This window comes from Columba livia, chromosome Z (genome assembly GCF_036013475.1).
Source record: "Columba livia isolate bColLiv1 breed racing homer chromosome Z, bColLiv1.pat.W.v2, whole genome shotgun sequence".
NCBI classification, from domain to species: Eukaryota; Metazoa; Chordata; class Aves; order Columbiformes; family Columbidae; genus Columba; species Columba livia.
This window is the reverse complement of record NC_088642.1, coordinates 60,542,240-60,564,626: the sequence shown is the minus strand read 5'-3', so window position 1 is coordinate 60,564,626 and position 22,387 is coordinate 60,542,240. Positions and strand designations below refer to the sequence as shown.

Here is a 22,387-nt window from a genome sequence, read left to right as displayed (position 1 = left end):
ACCAAGGATTAGAGTCATATAATGAGAAAGACATCAAGCAGCATCTGATGAACAGGTTAACATTGAATGTATTCATTGCAAATGTGGAGGGAAACAGAATCTTTCCCCAATTTTCTCCAAATTGTGTTCATATGTGCTAACTAAGTGCACAATATGGTCCTTAACAGTTTTGAAAAACTTGGTAGTTTATATAGGTGCATAAGGGAAATCAAAATCTCAATTGCTTTTTGGAAATGCAATAAACTACACAATCTTCTCCCTGATGATTTTTATCATTAATAATGTAATCTCACAAACTAAATATCAGACAGTGTAAACAAGTTGTTAGAACAGATTCCTGAGAGCTATTCTTCCCATTGCAACAGGATTTTTCTATTCAGGAAGGAATTTTTACGAGTTATCTCTGAGAGACAGATAAGGATATACGGAATTCCCTCTCTGATATCCTTTATTAAATACATATTTCTTATTTAATTAAAATACTTTGTAAGATTACTTTTGATTCATTTGGTCAAATGGCAAAGACTAATTAGAACAACCAAGGTTTGGAAGTGCATTAGGAAATAATCATTCTTAGCAGCAAAAGCAACAAACATGAACTGAATATTAAGACGCTACCTTCTCAAGGTCAAAATAAGTAGCTCGAGAGCTTCTAACTCTCTAGTTTAAACACAAACAACCAAAACCCCAAACCAAACCACAACAATAAAAATGACAAAAAACCCCACAAACAAACAAACAAAGCCCTCAACACCAAATAAAAAATAACAGGTATCAGAGAAAGTACTTACTACAATGTCTTCAGGAAAAGTATCCAGACTGAAAGAGCCATCATCAAACATGACTTCATAGAAAAGTTGAGATGTCACTCCTATGACTCTGCAACTATAGTAACGTGTATTCCTGTGTTTCGTGATGACTGTCTGCCCAACCGTAATGGCCTTCTCACTTGTTTTAGCTCTCTTGAAAAAAAGAAGAATTTAAAACAAAAACTAATTTTAAAATACCACCTTACTCATCAGAAATTTATCAGTGTCAAAACAGAATTGATAACAGTTCACCACACAATGTAAAAATTTCAAATGCAAAACTTCATTCCAATCCTGATCACACAGATTTGTTTTACATACAAAGTTTCATTTTGTGAGAAAACAAAAGGCATCTGAAGAATAACAGCACTCAAAAATATTTTGCAGCTGACACCTTCTAACTACTCTGCATCAGATCACTAACACACAATTAGCAATCTTTATAAATTTTAGTTGTAGAATAATTTGTAGAATTTGCTTGAAGAGGTCAGATGTGATGAATCCAGGGCACAGTCATGCATTGTTTTAAATGATGAGATTTTTTAAGCCCTGGATTTCAGTATAATTCTACATAATTGCTTAATATTTTGCTAAATCGGATGCAATAACTAAATGCATTTCCAGTTCTTTTCACAGCTGCTTACAGCAGTGTATGAATAACTTCTTAACCCATAATATGAAGACTTTTTGCTTTGAAACTTCAGACAAGATTCATCATTCTTCATCAGGTATTTATGTAGTAAACCTCAGTTATTTACGTAGTAAATCAGTGACAATATTTTTTTTTCATTTCTCATTTTTAACTCCTCAGAGCTAGTTCCGTCAATGAGAAGAGTAACAGGGTTGTTAAACTATGCAAAAATTCTACACCAATAGCTACTTGGTGCATTCTAGAAATAAAGAAGAGATTGGAACCTTGTAAGTGAGCTAATACTCAGAAGCTCACATGATGCAGACAGCTGTTACACATCAGCCCCCAATTAATGAAGCCCTGTGAAACTTCCATTTAAAAAGCAACCTTCTTCACCAGGAAAAATAAAATCTAGAGCACTTCTTTCTCCAAATCCTGACTGCCTGTTTATTACCTCACTTAGGTCTGTGTGTTTACACAACAGTAAGTTGTTGTGACTTTGTTTATATCTACTACAAGGGGCAACTACACTGGTATATACTAAGCATAATTTTTTTCTAAAGTAATGTTTATATAAACAGCTTTAAAATACTGTATTACATATGCTAAAATAATTACTGAGGTTTTGAGCACTGCTTTTCAAACCTTCAAAGGCAATGAATTCTTCAATCAATATAATAATCTTAAAAAGTGTCTGTGAAAATCTGAAAAATGCCACAGCTGTAGAATTTTTAACAATAATACCAAAGGGAGAACTAAGGATAGCATCCGTTCTTTTGTTAGACTCCAAGCATTAATAACAATGTCAATACTTTTGGGGAAGAGGAAAAACACACCTTAAACATGGACACTTTTGGTTTTGCCAAGACTGCAGTTGCTATCATGCTTCTTTTCTGGACCGTTTTCTGGGATTTGGAACTTTTAAACCTCTCTGCTCCTGCAAACTAAGGGCAAACCAAGTACAAATACTATGTACCATTTCAGGAGATAGTGCACTAAATCAATCTCTGTGTGTCAGAGCACTGCCTGACATACGCATTTGGAGGATTTAGTTGAGGTCACGTCAGACAGTAAAACCCAATGATGTTTCTAAAGCATTTTCAAGCTACCTAGAAATAATGTTCTGAGTGTACTCACAAATTATTTAACCATTTACATGTATGACAAAATTCTTCTTCATTTTACCTGTCTATAGTTAGACTACGTAGGAAAATTAACTACATTTATAATAATTTACTGGTATTATTGCAGGAGCGATAACATTAGCACTTTATCTTATCTTGAAACATATGTAAGCATAAATGTTAACTCACCTTTCAATTCTTGACTTTTGCCTATTCAATTATTTGAGGGGAAGGGATCAGGAAGAAACTGGAGAATATCAACTGATTTACTTATATGAGACAATAGAAAAAGTTTGATATTATAGTACAGAAGCCCAAGGAGAAATAGCTCTGTTACAAAGTTTAAATGTTGTGTGTTAAAACCTTAACTTTTCACAGAAGATGAAAGGTAAATATAGTATTTTAAGAGACAATACAGGCACATTTAACAATTAAATATTCAGAGAAGAAATGCCATTGCTCATTAGAACAAATAAAAACAGAAGTGCATCCTAGCTGAAGGAGAAGATTACTTTTTTAGTATGTTATATTGATAGGATTCTTGATTCATTTCCCCGAAAAAATATTGACAAGCACACTCTGTAATTGATTGCATGTCCCAGAAAACATTTCCTGTCAGAAAATCTTAAGAATTTATTGATGTTAAGAATGTCATTTTTGCTCAGAAAGGACAGTTGTTATGTAAGAGAGTCTATCAGATTAAAGAAACATCTGTGGTAGTTACCAGATTATTGAGAAAGCTGTGGTTTAAAAAGCTTGATTTTCTTATACAGCACCTAAGCCAAGGATGAACGAAGAGGCAGAAACACAGAAAACAACCATGTACAAAGAAAAAAAAAGTTAACCGCCTCTCCTGTGTGCAAACTTCAAAAAGATAAAAGGGAAAATTACTTTCTCCTTCACTTTCTGGATGGCAGCACACAAAAATTTTAAATAAAATAGATAAACTATACGTATACAAAACCATAATAATTATAATGAAATTGGCGTATGGTGTATACCTGAATATCTGACTATGATTTTTAAATGGAGAATCCTCAAAATTCTGAGACTTATTTGATACATCATCATTTTAAGCTCACTTGTCGGAACTGCAATTTAGGCACAGAAATGATGTACGAGATTTCAAAAATAAGCCAGTTCATGATTTTTGAATAATATGTCTTTCCTAAGGCATGTCTCTCTGAGATGTTAAAGGGCTGGAAGTACATAGCAAACAATGCCATTGCATTACTTGGATATTCAACAGAAAAATCTACAGCTTCCGTTCGACAGCACCCCTTTGTTCTCTGTGTGCTATAGAGGTAAGAACCAGTTCATAATAGCAGAAGATAATGTGCAATTGTGCAAAAAGCAACAGTAGGCTTTTTCAACTGCTGTCCAGAGGGTTTTTGCAACTCCTATCATTGCCTCTTCTGAAGACAGTCTTTCAAATTGCACACGACTGGCGCTGCCCAACTGGCCTCTTCTGATCACACTTTTGAAATGAAGTATCACCTGTGAGTGTATGTTTACCTCCAGCTGGCTTCCTCTCACCCTGAGTGCTGTCCTTGCTATTCTTGTATGGATCACCTGGATTTTTTTTCTTCCTGGTAGTATAGTTGCGTACGACTTCTTTTTCTCATTTCCTTGTGTATGGAAGAATTATTTTGACCAAAACAAATCCATGTGCAGCACCTGCTCTGAACTGTGCTTCCAAGTGTTCTTGCAGGTAGGTGACAGAAAGGTGTGAGGGATATGTTTCATGCCCAGAGACAAACACAGTCAAAGAGGATAAACGAAAAAAAATGACCATGTCTGTAAGTATAATAGTAAATCACAGGGCGTTCCTTGCATATTGACACTCCAGTTTACATAATAAACATACATAAAATAATATAGGCTGCAACAGGAAGAAACTGAAACATTCTGTATAAGCCAGCTTTCCTGGTAGAAAATTTTTGTGTTATTTCTAAATCTGTACTTTCAGCAAACATAAGAGGCATGCTTACTTTTGGGTCCAGGGACCTCCAAAAAACATGGTTTTGAAAAGTCATATCAACATTTAAAAACTCCAGTTCTTAGTATTTTTGTATTTACTTCATTTAGCAGCACCGTATGGATATAAGGACTGTGCTTCCCCTTTTGATTTCCCTTATGTTGATTTTTCACCAGAATACCTGCCATTGTTTTCCATGGCTGACAGAAAAATAGTACTCTAGGAAAAAATCCTGAAGATAATACATACTCTCATCCCCAGTGAAAAAAGGCCTGTGAAAATATATTGATAAATAATTTGGACACAATTTGCTTGAGATCACAGCTGTAAATAATCTTGATGTGTACTCCACCTCATTATTGCAGTAAGTCCTTGCCTGAGGTGAAGAGATACACTAGTATCAGTAATAATGCATGTTTATCTGTATTTAGGTAGATATTTGTTGAGCACCCTCACTGATTTACATACTACAACACCACTGTAGATATATGTCACAGTTTTTCCTAGTGCCCACAAGCGATCCTTTGGCTGCTGACTTTTGGATTGTTTGGTGGTTTTTTTTAAACTTGAAGAAAACAGCAGTCACAGGTGTTCTCTGAGCATTTAGGCACAATATCTAGAGACAATACTAGTGAAAAATCAGACATTTTGTATTTTGTTTCCTTGAAATGAGGACAAATAATAGTGTCCTTGCTTTATGTACAATATTTTCAACTGCTAAGCCCAAGAATTTTTTTTTTTTTCTTGCTGAGAAGACTATCTATTTGGTTCCTGTAAAAAATTGCAAAGTGAGTGTAATATTTCAGTCTGCATGATTCCCCTGTTCTGCTTTCAAGCAAGGAAGCTAACACAACAGAAAAACAAAGAGTTCCTTCCAAGTAAGATACATTGCTATGCCTAATGGTGAAGAGCAATGTAATTTCTGCATGAAGGAATAGCTAATAGCTAAGAAAAGCATAACAAGAAAACCAATGGCGAAAAAACTTCCAAAGGCTTAAAGATGTGATTAGTTTAATTATCCAAAAGACAGAGTATAAAACCAAGCATATACAAACATATGGCAATCTCCTTTGTCCCAGGAGAAAGTTAAGAAATTCACAAAAAAAGATTCCTTAATAAAATATCTATCTTTCTACGTATTGGCCAAATGAAAAACCAAAAAAACATTATTTTTCTTTCTCTTCTGAAAATCTGATTTAGATTTGAGTCATAGGAAATAATAACAGAGAATTTTTTTCAAAAGGTTTGTGCTGAGTTTCAGGAAAGGACATGATAGTCTTTTTCCAAGCTACTTTAAACACCCTTCACACAACTTCTTAAATAATAGCCACATAAAATTCTGTTTCTCCAAAGCTGGTGGGTGTCTCTTTCACACTACCTATAACAGGTCAAGAAAATCACAAAGAAAAAATAGATTTTATGGGATTCCATGTCACTTTATTACTATTGTGGGGTTTTTTTCCTCATCATTGAAAATATTAGCTATTTAATAACTTACTTTCTATTCCAGAAAAAGTGTACACTAAGAAAGTTAAGTGCTAAAGTCTGCACTGTTTTTTATTACATTGAAACTATAAATTCTCCTTCATCGATCTATCCAGTTTCCATTTTGTGTAGGTATTTCTCTTAATAACTAACATGAAACAGTAATACTAAAGTCTGTTTAGGACACATAATACCACTATATTAAGTGCTGTATAAACATAGAAGGAACAATCCCAAATTTCAGCACATTTACAATTTAGTATCATAAAAGAAAATAAGGTGAAGAAAATCACATGCATTGTTTAACAGCATCAAGAGACAGATACATCAGAGGAAGTCAGAAGAATTAAGGGGCTGAGGAAGTAAATGCAGTATACATAACGAAGTGGGAAAAGAAGAAAGTATTATACAGAAAGTCCTATTTGATCAGGGAATAATTTCTCAGCTACTGATGTAAATCCTACTACCTAGAGTATAAAGATTTGTCACAAACAAATATGAGAAAATATTTGGGAAGAACAGCCTTATTTTTACTGGCCATTATTTTAACCCAGTGATTTTCAACTAATGGCAATGTTTTCCAAGAAAGCCAAGAAAAGCACATACGTTGCCTGTATAGATTCGTTTGTTTTTCAAATGAAACTAATTTTCTTGGAAAACATTTGAAGAAACTAAAATCACACAAAGTGTACTGGTTTCACATGTTTATTCATTTTGGAAAATAAAAAAAATCTTTAAAAGGCTTAACAGTTCTGTGTAAGTTTTAAACCTGAACACACAATTTGTTACCCTTTTCAAGAACCGCCAGCAGACTGCACACTTAGGACTGACTGCTTACTATAGTTGGGAGGCTTTACATTTTACTACACTTGAAAGAACATCTTACTCTTCAGTAGTCTTGACATTAAGACCAAAGATTCACTGACAATGCCTTGAAAGAAAAACATATATTATACAGACATTAACCAGTTTCCTTTATCTCACTGCCAATGTACAAAGGAGACAAAAAGTTTGCAACTTGCAAATTGTCACCTTGACTAACTTACTTGACTTACTAACTTGCTAGGAAACAAAATACAATTTTAAAAGCCTAAGAAATATAGCAAGAGGTCTCTCTTAACTAAGATAATAACAATAATTAGAACAAAAGACATAAAAACTAACAAGACAATAATAACTTATTCTTCATGTGTCTCATCTAAAATTAAAGGTTCCCCCTTAGCACAGACTAGAAATAAAAAGGCACAGTAATAACATGATTTTTCGTGACATACCAGTGTTACTTTGCCAGATGACTGAATAATTATAATTGGATATTTGCAAAACACTGGCTGCAGAACAAATAACTTACAGATAGAGCATTTCCTTTTTCTCACACTATCTGTGAGTATTTGCAAGATACTGTGATGTGGATATTTATAATACGCTCAGGGTTAACAAAACAGAGAACTCAAATACTTGTTCTGGCTGTCAAAACAACACATTCAACAACGATGCTAATGCAAAAATGTGTTAGCCATATAATTTCTACCAGGTAATGCCATAAGAAAAATCTTTCAAGAAGTAACGGTCTGCTATGTATGGAATATGATAGACAGAGCTATTCTAATATATGGTGTGGATCCTTTCTTCCATTTTCTCCAGAAACATACTTCAATTCTGCAATTAAAAAAGAAGGAAACAAATTCCTTACCACATTTTGGTTGATCTTGTGCCTGGAACACGTGATGTAGACAACATATGGCCAGTCATCAGGTTCCATCAGCACTCCTGCAGCATGGGCACAGGTAACATGGAAGGAGGCTGGGCAGCGTCCATATGAACACTGAATACAGGCACCAGAGATCTTCTTAATTCTCTGTCTGCAGAAGATACATTTCTGTAGAAGCAAAATAGACAAAATATTTACCATACTACCCCAACTCCGTTGAATCCTGCAAGTATCTCAAGGATTAAAAAGCTATTTGTGCTTTACCAGTTACATTCTGTACCTTGCAACAGGCATGGCAAAAGAGCCAGCATTTGTGAACTACAAGGTAACTCAGTAATATGATAATTAATAGATACCATTTTGCCCTTTTTACATTACTCTTAAGTTGGTCTGTTTTGGTGAAAACAGGCTGCTGGAATAGTGATTACTTCCATTGGTTCTAAATTTCCTAGTCACTGATTTTATTAAAGATTCTCTTGTCTGCCTAAGCTGGGAAGATGAGTAAGAATAATTTTGATTTATGTTTACTGCATGGTTAATAATTCAAAGTATTTAAAATTAACTAACATCAAATTCTTCTTCTCATGTTACCAGAGATTTTTTTTTTTGTAAAATAAAAGATACTCAATGCAATTCCTCACAAACTCCATCCACACGGAGCAGCCAGTCCCAGGAAGCAGCACCTGGTCACAACAGTCGATCCCGGAAATAGAGGAAAAAGGGAGGAAGGCCCGGAGGCCTCTCTGCAAGGCTGAACTAAACATCCCAAACAGAACTCCCGCAAATAGGTCTCCAAGAGCAAAGAGAAGAGCCAGAGAGAGAGAGACTGGAAGATCCCGACTCTCCTTAAATATGAAGCATGACGCTAATGGGATGGAATACTCTGATTGATCAGTCTGGATGCCAGTCAGCTCTGCCCCATCCATGCCCCCCTTCCTCGATGTCTCACACCTGTGGACAGAGTGCTCAGAGTGTCCTTGGCTCTCACACCAGAGCAATTAGAAACATTAACTCTGTCCTGGGGTGTTATCCTTTGTTCTCACACAAAGTCCAAATAATGAGTGTGCTGGCTATGAAAAAGAAAGCTTTCTAACTGCATGAAGAAGATTAATTCATTTTCAGTCAAACCAGCACACTATCATTCACTAAAAGGACCAGAACTCAGCTCAGTCAGCTGCAGCAGCATCAAGTTTGAAAGACTAGTAAGAGATAAAGATGATTTCACCATCAAAAGAAATGTTCCAGAGACTTCACTGATATGCTGATATCTCTGTGCACATTCATATTCATGCTCATGAAGCCATTTTCAGATAAGTCAAGTAACTTTTTCTCAAGGAAGCTTAAAGATTATTTTTTTTTTACATATACATATTCTGAACCCAGGAAAATGAGAATTCCAGAAAGAAAATACATTGGAAATCTATTATGCGTAATGTCTAGACACTGAGTTCATGCAAATACACACCTCCTTTTGAATGCTTTTTCATACAGATACACACACAAGTTCACCAGTCAGCTTAATGAAAGAAGACAGAAGTATAAAACACATATGAGTGTTTAAAAAATAAAACAACAAAAGAAACAGGAATAAAATAACAAAAGGCTGAGGCTGCATGTTCTGACTAAAACACTCAATAAAAAATGCTATTCAAACAAAATGTAGATAATAGGGAAAAGGGATAAAAACAGTAAAGTGCAGCTAAACTAGCAGTAAGGAAGTATGTTACCACACAAAATGCTGATCCTCTTAAATTTTTGCCTGTACTTGTGCACAGTGGCAAATATGCAAACACTACAATGTGGCTCTAAGTTTCTTCAGCATCTTACGAAGGTATCATGAAAACTTGGGAGATGCAGAAGTCTAAAATGCTACATTACATGATTGATGCTTCAGAAAAAGATGCACTTACAACTATATATATGTACAGTTGTTCTACTTCAATATTTTAAGGCTTATCACCTTTCAGAAGTGGAAAGGCTGAGGAAAACAAAAGCAACATGAGGACAGTGAGAGATGCTGGAAGGGAAGCTGGAACTGCAGTGGGGAAAACTGAACATTTAACACATGAAGTGGGTTGGCCAAATCCACAGAAATTAGAGCAAAACTTCATCATTCCTTGCAAAAGGAAGGATGAAGTTAAGCTGTGCTGTTCCAGCATAGATTAACTTAATAAGAGCGTATTAGACAAACTGACATATTGTAAGAAAAGTTATTTTTCAAAGTACTTTTCCAAGTTGCAACTCAAAAGTACTGAAAAAAACAATTTAAAAAAAGATGTCAAATTACTATTGACTATATTCTGATTCCCACCATGATGGACTAAAATTATAGTAATACTAATGAAAACTGAAATTACTTCAGATTTACTCTTATATAAAAGGAATACTGCTTCCCCATATAGCATTATGTAAATGCAGACTTCAAGTTGCATGAAGAACGTGAAAATACTTCCTGTGTTTTAATTGTGAGATGAATCCACACTGCTGCCAAATACAAGGAAGATAGTTGTTACATCAGACAAGTTCAAACACACATTAATCCTTTTTGCTACACTTATGCTTTTCAGGTATCAAAAAGATTAAGGTCATGGATATGAACAGGGAAAAAAAGTTATGGTATATGGAGGGGAAAAAAATCCTATTTCTCCCTGCACTTACGGAATACCAGAAAAATTCTGAAAGTTGGTCTTTCACAAAGCATGAAAGTAATCAAGGCTGGCAAATAATGAAATATGCTTCCTGTTATTTGTAAAATGCTGTATCTTTAGTACAGGTAAAACACTGAATGGGATGATGCAGATGTACATCAGCTTTACAATTAAAAACTTAGGCATGAATTTTGAAAAGTACACATATGTATTAGGTTGGTACAAAAGTAATTGTTGTTTTGGACCATGAATTCTAAATCATTATATCTACGCTCAAACACATCGCTATTAATCAAAATAGGAACCATTACAATCAACATATTTTTGCCAAAGATAAGTAAGTTTCTTTAGTCCTATAGTGTAAAATTCTGTGCTTCAGGATTCAGTGAACTCTTGGAAAGCATTTTCTGCATCCTGCTGGTTGTGGAAGCATTTTCCCTGCAAAAAGTTGTCCAGACGCTTGAAGACGCAGTAGTCGGTTGGCTAGAAGTCAGGTGAATATAGCGGACGAGGCAAAACTCCGTAGCCCAATTTGTTCAACTTTTGAAAGGTTGGTCGTGCAACATGAGTTCGGGTGTTGTGGAGAAGAATCGGGCCCCTCCTGTTGCCCAATGCCAGCTGTAGGTGTTGCAGATTTTGGTGCAACTCATTGATTTGCTGAGCATGCTTCTCGGATGGAATGGTTGTGTTGAGATTCAGAAAGCTGTAGTGGATCAGACCAGCAGCAGAGCAGCAAACAGTGACCATGACCTTTTTTGGGTGCAAGTTTGGTTTCAGGAAGTGCTTTGGAGGTTCTTCTCAGTCCACCTACTGAGCTACTCATTGCTGGTTGTCCTATAAAATCCACTTCTTGTCACATGTTACAATCTGATCAAGAAATAGTTCATTGGTTGTTACATAGAAGAAAATAAAATGGTGCTTCAAAACAATGTGGGGGTCTTTGTATTTTATTTTATTTTATTTTATTTTATTTTATTTTATTTTATTTTATTTTATTTTATTTTCAGTCAGCTTGTGAGGCACTCACTTATTGAGCTTTTTCACCTTTCCAATTTGGTTCAAATGCTGAATGACCATAGGATGGTTGATGTTGAATTCTTCGGCAACTTCTTGTGTAGTTGTCAGTGGATCAGCTTCAATGATCGCTCTCAGTTGGTCATTGTCAGCTTCTGGTGGCCAGCCACTATGCTCCTCATCTTCAAGGTTCTTGTCTCCTTTGCGAAACTTCTTGACCCACCACTGCTCTATACACTCATTAGCAGTTCCTGGGCCAAATGGACTGTAGAGGTTGCAAGTTGTCTCCACTGCTTTACAACCCATTTTGAACTCAAATAAGAAAATTGCTCAAATTTACTTTTTGCCTAACATCATTTCCACAGTGTAAAATACAAATAAAATAAATAGCAAGTAATAAGTCTGTAGAAAAACAAAAACAAAATACCAAAATCACCACCTTAAGTAAGAATAGTGCATTAAAATGAGGTATAATCACATTTATTTAAGAAAGTATTCCAATATCAAATGGCAAATTTCAACAACTGGAAAATCACAATTCCTTTTGCACCAACATAATACAAATTAAATATATATCTGCAAGCAATGCTAATTAGCATTGTTTAACTGTGCCAAACAGCATGGCACGGAGATATAAGAAAAAGCTCCTCCATCTTTTAAAATATACATCAAACAGTTAATCTACTGTATTTGATTAATAAAATCATAATACACAGAACAAAAGCAGAACAAACTGTAAAAATTTGCTTTGTATTGACTTTTGGAGCCTTAGCTGAGCTATATACTGTATAGTAGCTGTAAGCAGTAAATTGAACTGTGCTCTGTCTGACGTATACTGGCAATTCTTTCCCTCCCTAGCTCCTAACTGATAATGTATTTCTCATACTCTCATTTATGATTTTACAGCACATGAATTTAAATGATGTTTCACCTTTCTTTTTTCTTCCTTTTTTTTTTTTAATAGTATGGTGATACTGGACAACAACAAAAACCAAAACCAAAACCAACCAACAAAAGGATTACATAAATATTTTGTTCTGCTTTGTTAAAAAAACCAACCAAACAAAAGCAACCAACAAAACAAACAAAAAACACACAAAAACCCTACAAACAAACAAAACAAACAAACAAAACTAAAAAAACCCCACTGCAAGTGACTGAAGGAAACAGCATCAAAATAATGAGAGAAAAGAAGGAATCACTGCCTGTGAAGACGGAGGTTTCACTCTCCATTCCACCCTTGACTGAAGTCTGACTTAGATTCTAAGTTTGTAAAATGAAGGAATTGTATAAAATGGCATCAGTCTGGAAGCAGACCTGCAGAGGATAGAATATAAACAGCTGTCTGGGCAAACCTCATATTTAGGTATGTAACCTTGCTACTTGTGAAATTAACAAGCTTGACATACTATGAACGTGTTTAATGAAATACAATCATGCTAATTCAATGCCCAACTGACAGCTTTTCAGTAGCTTGAAACTGCAGCTATTCCTACCAGTTAAAGCAAATTCAACATCTTAGATAGCTGGGGAAAATGTCATTTTGACTTAATGTTTGCTAGATATTAGTGCAAAGTAGAGACAATGGGGAAGGACCTGAGGATCAATCTTAATCAGAGATTCAGATGCAAAATGAATTGGAGAATAAACAAACTTGTTTATATAACTGGAGATTAAGAATATAGGACAGAACAATGTACTGCAATTTTCTAGATGGTGAAATGACCTCTTTTTGCCCCTAAAATGAAAAATATTCTGCTGCAAATGGATTTCATAATCATGGAATAGCTCTTAAATATTAATAGGTTACAAATATATAAATAGGATGGATTTTAAAGAACAAGTCTGAGGAAACTGAATGCCAGCATTTTGCAGAAGAAAGTCCACTGGGAGCTTTCATAATTTTTATGCATATTTATATAAAGAATTGGATATTGCTTTCCTCAAAAACGGCAATATTTACAAAACAGAATTCCAGTCCCTAACAGAATCATGAATTAAACACAGTAACACTGCATTCTCATGCAAGGATTTATGAAAATAAGCACAATCCGAAGTTGCGGCAGAAAAATGGGTCTGAATTTTAGGAAACAATTTGGAGTATTGACTTCTCCCAGAAGTGTTTCCATGCCATAGCAAGAAAAATGATTTATGTGAAGAAGCTCATTACAGTAAGGCATTAAATTCTAAAAATTAAGCTTTTTAGAGTCTCTAAAAATTATTAACTTTCCAAATGTTACTAAAAACCAATCCAAAAGAGCTCTTCTTCTACTGCTGCAGATGATTATTAACTGATAGTCAGTAACTGAGTTGTATATTCCCATCCTCTCTCATATATTTGGTATTGTTTGCCTTCGAGGTATCATTTAAAGTAAACACTAAGACAGAGACCATTGTAACATTTAGGAAATTAATGAAAAATCACGGGTAATTTTTTTCCTGTGAGATCTGCTTCATCACCTCTGCATTTCACAATGAATATGCTTTGCTTTAGAATTTATATTATCAGACGAGCAATATAGCTGTTGTGTATGATCACACTCTAGATATGAAATGCCGGTTATACTATAACCAATAGTAAAATACCCATAGATTTTAACAGAGCAAACATTTCACAGAGAATGTTGGCAGAAATAGCTTCACCAGCTTATCAACTGTTATAACTTGAGACATATGGTATAAAATGCACAGTGAAACTAATCTTTTCTTTCTCCAGTCCAAAGTCATAACATGGATCAGAAGTGAGAAAAGATTACAGTCTAGTCATACTGCAAGAGTTGGTAGCAAAGTATGGGCACAGAAATTTGTTAACGGTGCACAACACAATCAGAAGATACATACATACTATGAAGACATTTGACACATTATCTGCAGATCAGTGAGCACAAGTTGTCTGCACAACCATCTTTCAGAATACAAAGTCAGCACTTAATTTTGGCAGAGAGCATAGTGTGTTTCTATGGAAACAAGCTCATTACTTTTTTTTGCATTTTATGTTTCCTCTTATTCCTGATTAATCTAAACCAAGCTGAGTATTTCAGCTATGAAACTGACAGAACATGTGAAGAAAAAGAGCTTCTCAGATCATCTATTCCACTTCTTTGCTAAGCATGTTTAGATAATTACATAGAATTAAACAAGAATGTTGTTAGATAAAAGTATCCAGGGACTATTTTGCACCCCTCTGGTATTTCAAACATAACAACGACTAAGTACCTCAAGTAGGAAAAAAAACAATGCTAGTAGAAAATTATTTGTAATTTCTTACTACTCAGTAAGTCTGCCTATAGCATGGAGCAATGGAAAATTAAAGACAGCAGATATTACCTAGATGCAGGTGAAATTCTGTTAGTCGTATATTCTAGCAGAGAAGGAAACATGACACTTACGCATCAGTAACAACTAGAAATTGTAAACTTACTTTCTAATAACTCTGAAATAATGTAGGTTAGGGCCTACTGTCAATCAGTGAACTTACAAGTCAGGTTTAATTTTGAATTAGACATGGAAGGATCTTGAAATTGAACCACATATACATGTTGGCCTAACACACAATTTTAAGAGATGACAAAATATTATCAGGACTTACCCAAATTATGTATAAATGCAGCATACCTCTACTTTTTCACTGAAACTGCTAAGGTATCATTATCTTTTCACTTCATAGGAAAGACAAACATACATACAAAAAATGTAGCTCTTCTGAAGCACAGATGGTGTGATTGTAATGAAAGAGTCCTTACACTCTAGGTTAAATGAGAAAGAATAACAATTGAAGAAAACCAAACAGTCGGTGAAGAAGTTCTTATTTTAGAAAGTGCTTGAAAAGGTTTATGTTCCTGTGATACACTATGGAATCTCCTTAACTGGTAAAACCTGAGTGTTGTGAGTCAAAAAGGAAGAAAGAAAAGACCTTGTTAGAGCTCCAACTGTTGCCTGCACGCACTACTTACCACCACCACAATGCCTATGACTGTGCCACACCTAGGGAAGTAAAATGCTGTGTATTTGTTTTAGGTATTTCTGAAGTCCCCAATATTTGTAATTAGATTTCAAAACAAAGCAATGCGGTTAAGTCCGTACTCTTTTTTTCAGGCTACAGCAGTACCATTAGTGCTCGGTTTTGTTGGATATACCCAGAAAGTACTTGAGAGGTCTGTTATCCTACCCTAGAGATCTGCTAATAAAAATGCCATATACCCATATCTCTACTATCTCCCTGAAGTCTTTTTATCAAAAAGTACTAAAAGGAAAATAATCTTTTATCAACAACTCATTTAAAAAGAAGAATCACTACAAATACAATGAATACACTGCTAACACATAGTCATTGAACAAATGAATAATCGCCGATTTCCTTCCAGATTCATGTGCATTGTGTGACAATGAGTATTTAGTAATACTAACTTTTTTTGCCCACTTCATTTCTACCTCCTTTCTGAAATATTAATATGTGACTATGAGCCTTCACTTTATAATGTGACTCTCATGATTTCAGCTTAACATTAGTTTTTATATATTCACATATACTTTTTCAAATGCATTTTTGTTACAGGACAAAACAAATATTTTAGCCAGACAACCCTTCTTCCTTTGTAACCTTGAAATGTTACTTGTCTTTTCACCTTTTACATACTTTTTACCTTTTACCCTCTACATTGCACCATATAAACAAATGAACACACAGCCTTAAAAAGTGTAATTTTATAGAAGCACTGTGCGTGTATTCAGTGCACCTTTCAGGCATGCTGAAATTAACAAGAAGACATGGTTGATACTAGTATTGAAGAGCAGAATTCCAGGAAAGTGGGAAAGAATCTCCTTTTCGTTGTTCTCCAGGAAGAAAGCTTATTTATTAAAACTTTGCTGTGGATTTGCATAGACCAGTTGGAATAGATTTACCATTCACAAAAATGCTAAAATACCTGAGAAGCTGTGAAAGGCCATTTAGCCTGAAAAGGTGTTGAGGCATCAACTCACTGCCTCGCTATTTTAGGCTCCACCAGACATGGTGGTTAGGACTCCCAGTACTATATTGTAGATGGGACAAAATTCAACAAGTTGAAACGCCAGATTTTGCACCTGGGACAGAGTAACGCTGGGCACAAGTATAAATGGGATAGGAGTGTCTGGAGCAGCAGAAAGGTCCCTGCAGAAAGGGACCTGGGGGCACTGGGTGACATTAAGCTCAGTGTGAACCAGCAGTGTGTGCCTGGGCAGCCAGGAGGGCAAATCCCACCCTGGGCTGCATCGAACACAGCACAACCAGCCGGTCAAAACAGGGGCTCTTCCTGCTGTGTTCCGTGCTGGTGCAGCCTCAGCTTGAGTATTGTGTGCAGTTCTGGGCCCCACAATTAAGAAGCATTTGAAGGTTCTTGAATGCATCCACAGGAGGGTAACAAAGCTGGTGAAAGGGATGGAGAGAATGTCCTGTGAGGTTTGTCTAAGGACTTCGGGTTTGTCTAGTTTGAAGAAAAGGAGGCTGAGGGATGACCTCATTGCTCTCCACAGCTTCCTGAGGAGGGGAAGTGGAGCTGGAGGTGCTGAGCACTTCTCCCCACGATTCACTGATAGGACACGTGGGAATGAGTCAAAGCTGCACCAGGGGAAGTTGAGACTGCAGGTTAGGAAGAATTCATTCACCAAGGGAGAGGTCAAACATTGGAAAAGGCCTCCTAGAGAGGTGGTCGTGGCTTGATGCCCCAAGCCAGTCAGTGTTTAAGAGACATTTGGTCAATGCCCTTAACAACATGCTTCAACTTTAGGTCAGCCTGCATGGCCATTTCAGGCTCCACTCCTCCATGAGTTGTCATTTAATGCAAAGCACTGCTCTGAAAAGTAGTATAATTATCATAAATAGTATAGAGATCACCGTTTCTGTATAATTTATTTTAGAATAATTGCTTTATAATACTTTATATGAATACATACAAACATAGTAAATGTAACATTTTAATAAGAGAAAAGTTGAAATTAGAACACTGAGATGCAGCACTGAAAGTATTATATTGTTAGCAATATCCTGCAAACAATTAACTGAAAAAAAAAATGCAAAGACGGTCTTTAACAAAATAAAGGTACCACCATCTCTGATCTAGTAAACTCTTTGTCCTTCTGAGAACAGCTAGGCAGTAAGGTGATACCAAAAAACTCCAAAAGTATTTCCACACACACCTCCCAAGAAAACAGAATTACTAAAAAGACAATCATATAGCACTTAAGACATGCATGTTCAAACATTAGAAACAAGAATCTTGTCAGGCTGAAATACAAACCTCTGATGACAATACGAGCACGGATATCAAAATTCCATCTAACTACTAGCATGACAGTAACATACTGCTTTGTGTCTTAAAAGATTAGAAAATGCGAACGGACTTCAGTATATGTCCTCTGGGCAAAAAGGGGTCATGGCCAATTACGTAGGTGAATGCACTTTGCCTCTGGGAAGGAAAATATTGTGCTTGTGAAGTACACTGAATGAGGACACATCTGCTTGTCAAGTTGTTCTCTGTTGCAGGGAAGCTATTGTGGACAGAATACATTATTAGAAAAGAAGGGTAAGTAAAACCATTTAGTGTGGTTATGCCACTGGCCAAGAACCACCTGGTCATCCTACAATAACTGAGCGCACGTGAGTCACGCTATTTCCAGGTGGTAGCAATAGCATATAAAAAAGTGAATATGTCAAAACTAGAAATAAAAGCCTGTTCCATGATGGAGGGGTATAGGCTATTTTTCAATGTGGGGACTGGCGCTTTTTTTTAACTTTGGGAAAGGTTCAAGGCATAGAGAATTAGAACATCCTCTACATCACAGGTAGGGTTTTTTTTTTCACTTCTGAAAAGCTTGGGGGAGTGCATAGCTTATAAGGAAAAGATTATTTCTGAAGCTTTCAGCCAAAAGCCAAAATCTATATTTCAGCAGAGCTGACGTTATACCTAACCAAAAAATAGTGCTATTTGAACAGGCAAAAGTGATAAGGCAGTACAGAAAAGTTATGACATTCTTTAACACATATTAAAATGTATCAGGTATAAGAAGTTTCAAAAATTGCACAACCTAAAATGAATCAGTTTGTAGTCTCTCAGAAACAGTAAGTTATTTCTAAATGTTTACCTCATTTCTAAGTCCTGCACTAGCTCCAGTAAGTAAATATTTAGAATAGTCTGATTCTGCTGCAGTAGAGGGTGAGCAGTGTCTTGGAGTCATTAGCCATCATAAAAAATTGCCAAACCATTGCTCCCTCTAAATTGAAATGTATTTGCTATTAACACACTTGCTGGTTAAAATGGGTGTCAGCAAAAATGCAGAAGCAAAACCTGAAATTATAACATGTTTTAAATTAAATTAGTTTCACCCCCCCCACCCCGTTGCTTTCCCTGAAAAGATAAAAAAAATTTTAAAAAAAGGCAAGTTTATTTTGGGCAGGTAGGCAAATGACCTTTTGCTTAAAAAAAATCTCACAAAGTATCAACTTCCTTGGACAAACTCAAAACATATGGATTTCAGCGCAGTTGCAAAGCATTCCAAGTTTGCCATGGAAACAACATTCTTATTTCAAAATAACATAACTGCTCACTGTGGACTATTGGCATGAAAGCTCCCAATCCAAGCTCATTGACAGCTTGTTGAGTGGACAGATGAGGCATGGAAAATATTTTAAATTAGTTCATTTATCTTGCTGAGACATGGGAAGAGACTGAGAATTTCTCATGTTTCTAGAAAAAAAGCATAGGAAGAGAAAGAGGGCGGGAAGAAGACAAAGGGGAAAAGGTGAGGGGAAAGGCGTGTGAAAAAAGGGAAGGAAGAAAAAGCGGAAAAGGGAGGTGTAAGTAGTAAAAGGAGGAAAGGGGGAACAGGGGAAAGAAGGAAAGGAAGAGAAAGAGGGGGGGAAGTTTGGGTGTGGGGAAAGACAGCAGCTTTTTATATAAATTATTACCAGTTAAGCTAAATTTCACACATGATGCATTTTTCCTTAAATAGAAAACATAAACCTCAACACTAGCTTAACTAGCAGATATTTTTAACTGGTTTTGATTTTATCTTCATAGTTTTTGGAAAATAAACTCTGTTTTTTATTACTGTATTAAACATACAAAGATTTAAATTGTTTTGTCCTGAGGACCCAGATTACAGATATTTTTCAAACATGACGTACAATTCCCCTCACATATCTCACAAATTATGCCACAACATCCAAGATGAAGAATACAACTGATTACGTATTTAGTTAACGCAGAGTGCCTTATTGCCACAGATGCAACTGGAGCCCAAGAAACAGGAAGGAAGGTGGCTCAAAGGACAAAATAATGTACTGTAAGTCAGACAACTAACTGTGCTCCTGAGATTCCAGTGGCTCCTAAAAATATAATTCTGACAAAAAAACATAGATAGGTTTCCTCCTCCTGTTTTGAACTTAGATCATTCTATGGTTATGTCTAGAAAGGCAGATTAGTACTGTGTGAAACTCATACAAAGATCAAATGTACCTGATGTGTCCAAGTCAGCTTCTGTGAGATGCTCACATGGGAATCTTGCCACAAGTCATGGAATGTGTGGAAATTTACACAAGAACACAAAAGCTTTATACTGGAATAGTGAGCAAACATTACCAAGGTCTGTAAATACTGATGATTTCTGCAGTATCGGTTCTAATTCCAAATATAGAGAGGCTTTGAATCCTATTTTTCTATTAGAATGTAAGATGATATTCTAAAAGCAAATGGAAAACTGAAACAATGCAATTCAAAGAGAATCTGGATAAAAATAAATGTGGAAATGTGTGTCTTAATTATTTTCAACAGAATTACCACCTACGGATAACATATGATTATGATTTGTACACCTGTTTCCTGTATGCAACCCAAATTTTGCTTCATATGGAAATACATAAGTTTAATTTTTATATTTTTATCCCCTTTACCCAGCTTTTCAGACACAGTGATTAGGCTTGAAGAAGGTTAGACTCTTCCTCACATCTTTATCTTTGACATTTTTCATTTTCTAATTTCCCGCTCTGGGAAACGCTTCCCAACCTTGATGGACATGTAACTGATTTGTTTAGTGTTAGTATTTAACTAGGAGTACTACTGAAGGACAAGCTGTACTCTCTTCCATGGTGATGCCCAGTCCAATAAAAATACATTACAAAAAGAAAATTTTTAGAACTCTATTTTACCTGTCGAGTGTGTGGACTGATTCATCTCTTTGGTCTAAGTGGACTTGCTTAGCATACAAACTATTTAGTTATATTTTAAAATAACATTTTCAGCATCTCTGTCTCAATACTTTTCTTTCTCTCTGTAAACAGCCTTGGCTTATGAGCCCATGAGCCCAGTTATCCAATTTTGAGACCTTCTTTTCTCCTATTTCACTATCACAAATCTTTTGTTTAATGTAGGGTTCATTAACAGGCATATAAACTGCTAACTACAAATTTAATTTTAAAGGCAATTTTTTAAAGTTCCCTACCAAATGCTGTATCAGCAACAATATGTAGATAAGTACAAAAGCCCAATATTTTGAAAGTTACAGAAGAGGAAGAATTACTAGCATATCATTTAACTTTCAATACCCATTTTCAAAACTTCTTTTTGACTAGTTAGACTTCTGGAAGAAATTTGTTCTCTCCACACACTGCATCCAACTCTTGTGTTAATGGACCGTTAAAAGATGCTTCATTGTGTCTTAATGGCATAATACATTATAGAAGTCAGGTGAAGGAAGGAATTACACTTCTCAATCTAAAGACATGTCATATAAAAGGCCACAGCTGGTATCTCCAGCAAGAAATATAATAATAATTTGCTAATATAGCACTGCCAAGTAATCAGTGATATTTTGAAGACGTGTCTATCATAGAAAAGGTTTTTTTAAAACTTGTCCAGAATTCAATTAAACCATTTAGTAAATGATAATCTGACTTGAACTTCTGACATTGATTTGAACATGTCATTTGTATGCCTAAGCATCTTGGTAAATTATTGGAGCAGACAAGTATAATATTTCAAACCATAATTCAGTAGCTTTAGCTCCTAAAGACCATTTTAATGACCCAGTAGATCTGTGTATGATTTCTAAAAACTTCTGAATGCTTACACAGGAATTGACATAGCAAACACAAGGATCTCCCAATTCCACATCTTGTCTATTTGCCATACACAACAGTGTCTCAGCACCAGTGAAAGAATGACATGGGAATTTTTGATCTCTGAAGTCTCATAATACAGTACAGCTATACAGTGATACAGAGGTATTCATGATATCCAAGCTTTCTGTGAAACTCTGAGTCATTAATATACTTATTTGCACAGGTCTTTGCTATTTTAAGACTAATAAATCCTTGTGATTTCTGCCTAGTGGGGGCACACGCAACACAGATCTTCCAGTGTACTTGGCCCAACACCCTTAGGACAGCATCCCAGCCCTGAGTGAACTTGCCATAGTCTGAGATTGCACAGGAGGCAACACTGAGCATCTGTGTCTCACAGAAACAAAAACAAAACCAGAATCACACACACACAAAAAACCAAAACAAACAAACCAAACCAACAAACTAACCAACCAACAACATGAAAAACACCAACAAACCAAAACACTGGAAGCAAAAGTGAAGAGACCCTCTCCGATTCTTGGGAATTCCTGTAGATCAGTCAAGTCCACAGATGACGAAACTGTTAGTTCCCCACAACGCATTGATGGAGTGGACAAAAATCTCCATAAAGATGGTTCAGCATTCATTTATAAACTCATTACAGATACCAGCTTTAATGGTGAGGAGGCCACATCCATAAACCACACTTTAAAACAGATAGGTTTTAGCTTTTTACTGAAATATTTTTAGCACAACAAAGGAAAGAAATTGAAAAAGTGAAAGGACACAGAAACTTTGTTATATTTAGGATTCAAAGTATATGTTTTATTGCTTTCACTGTTTAACTCAGAAATTATCATTTTATTTACTTCACTCATTTTTTATTTATGG

At 35.6% G+C, this 22,387-nt stretch overlaps 1 protein-coding gene across 12 annotated transcripts in view; it reads right to left on the bottom strand.

Annotated features, from left to right (window-relative positions):
* The window catches only part of KDM4C (lysine demethylase 4C), a 259,501-nt gene that overhangs the window by 21,245 nt on the left and 215,869 nt on the right, over positions 1 to 22,387 (bottom strand). For 8 of the 12 annotated variants that reach the window (XM_065046062.1, XM_065046063.1, XM_065046064.1 and 5 more), the window contains 3 exons: positions 7,721 to 7,906; positions 2,277 to 2,384; positions 792 to 962 (listed from right to left, as the gene is read on the bottom strand). In XM_065046062.1, the coding sequence (XP_064902134.1) occupies positions 792 to 962; positions 2,277 to 2,384; positions 7,721 to 7,906 (465 nt within the window). The remainder of the gene's footprint in view (positions 1 to 791; positions 963 to 2,276; positions 2,385 to 7,720; positions 7,907 to 22,387) is intronic. The other 4 variants (XM_065046072.1, XM_065046068.1, XM_065046070.1 and 1 more) reach the window with 1 other exon arrangement.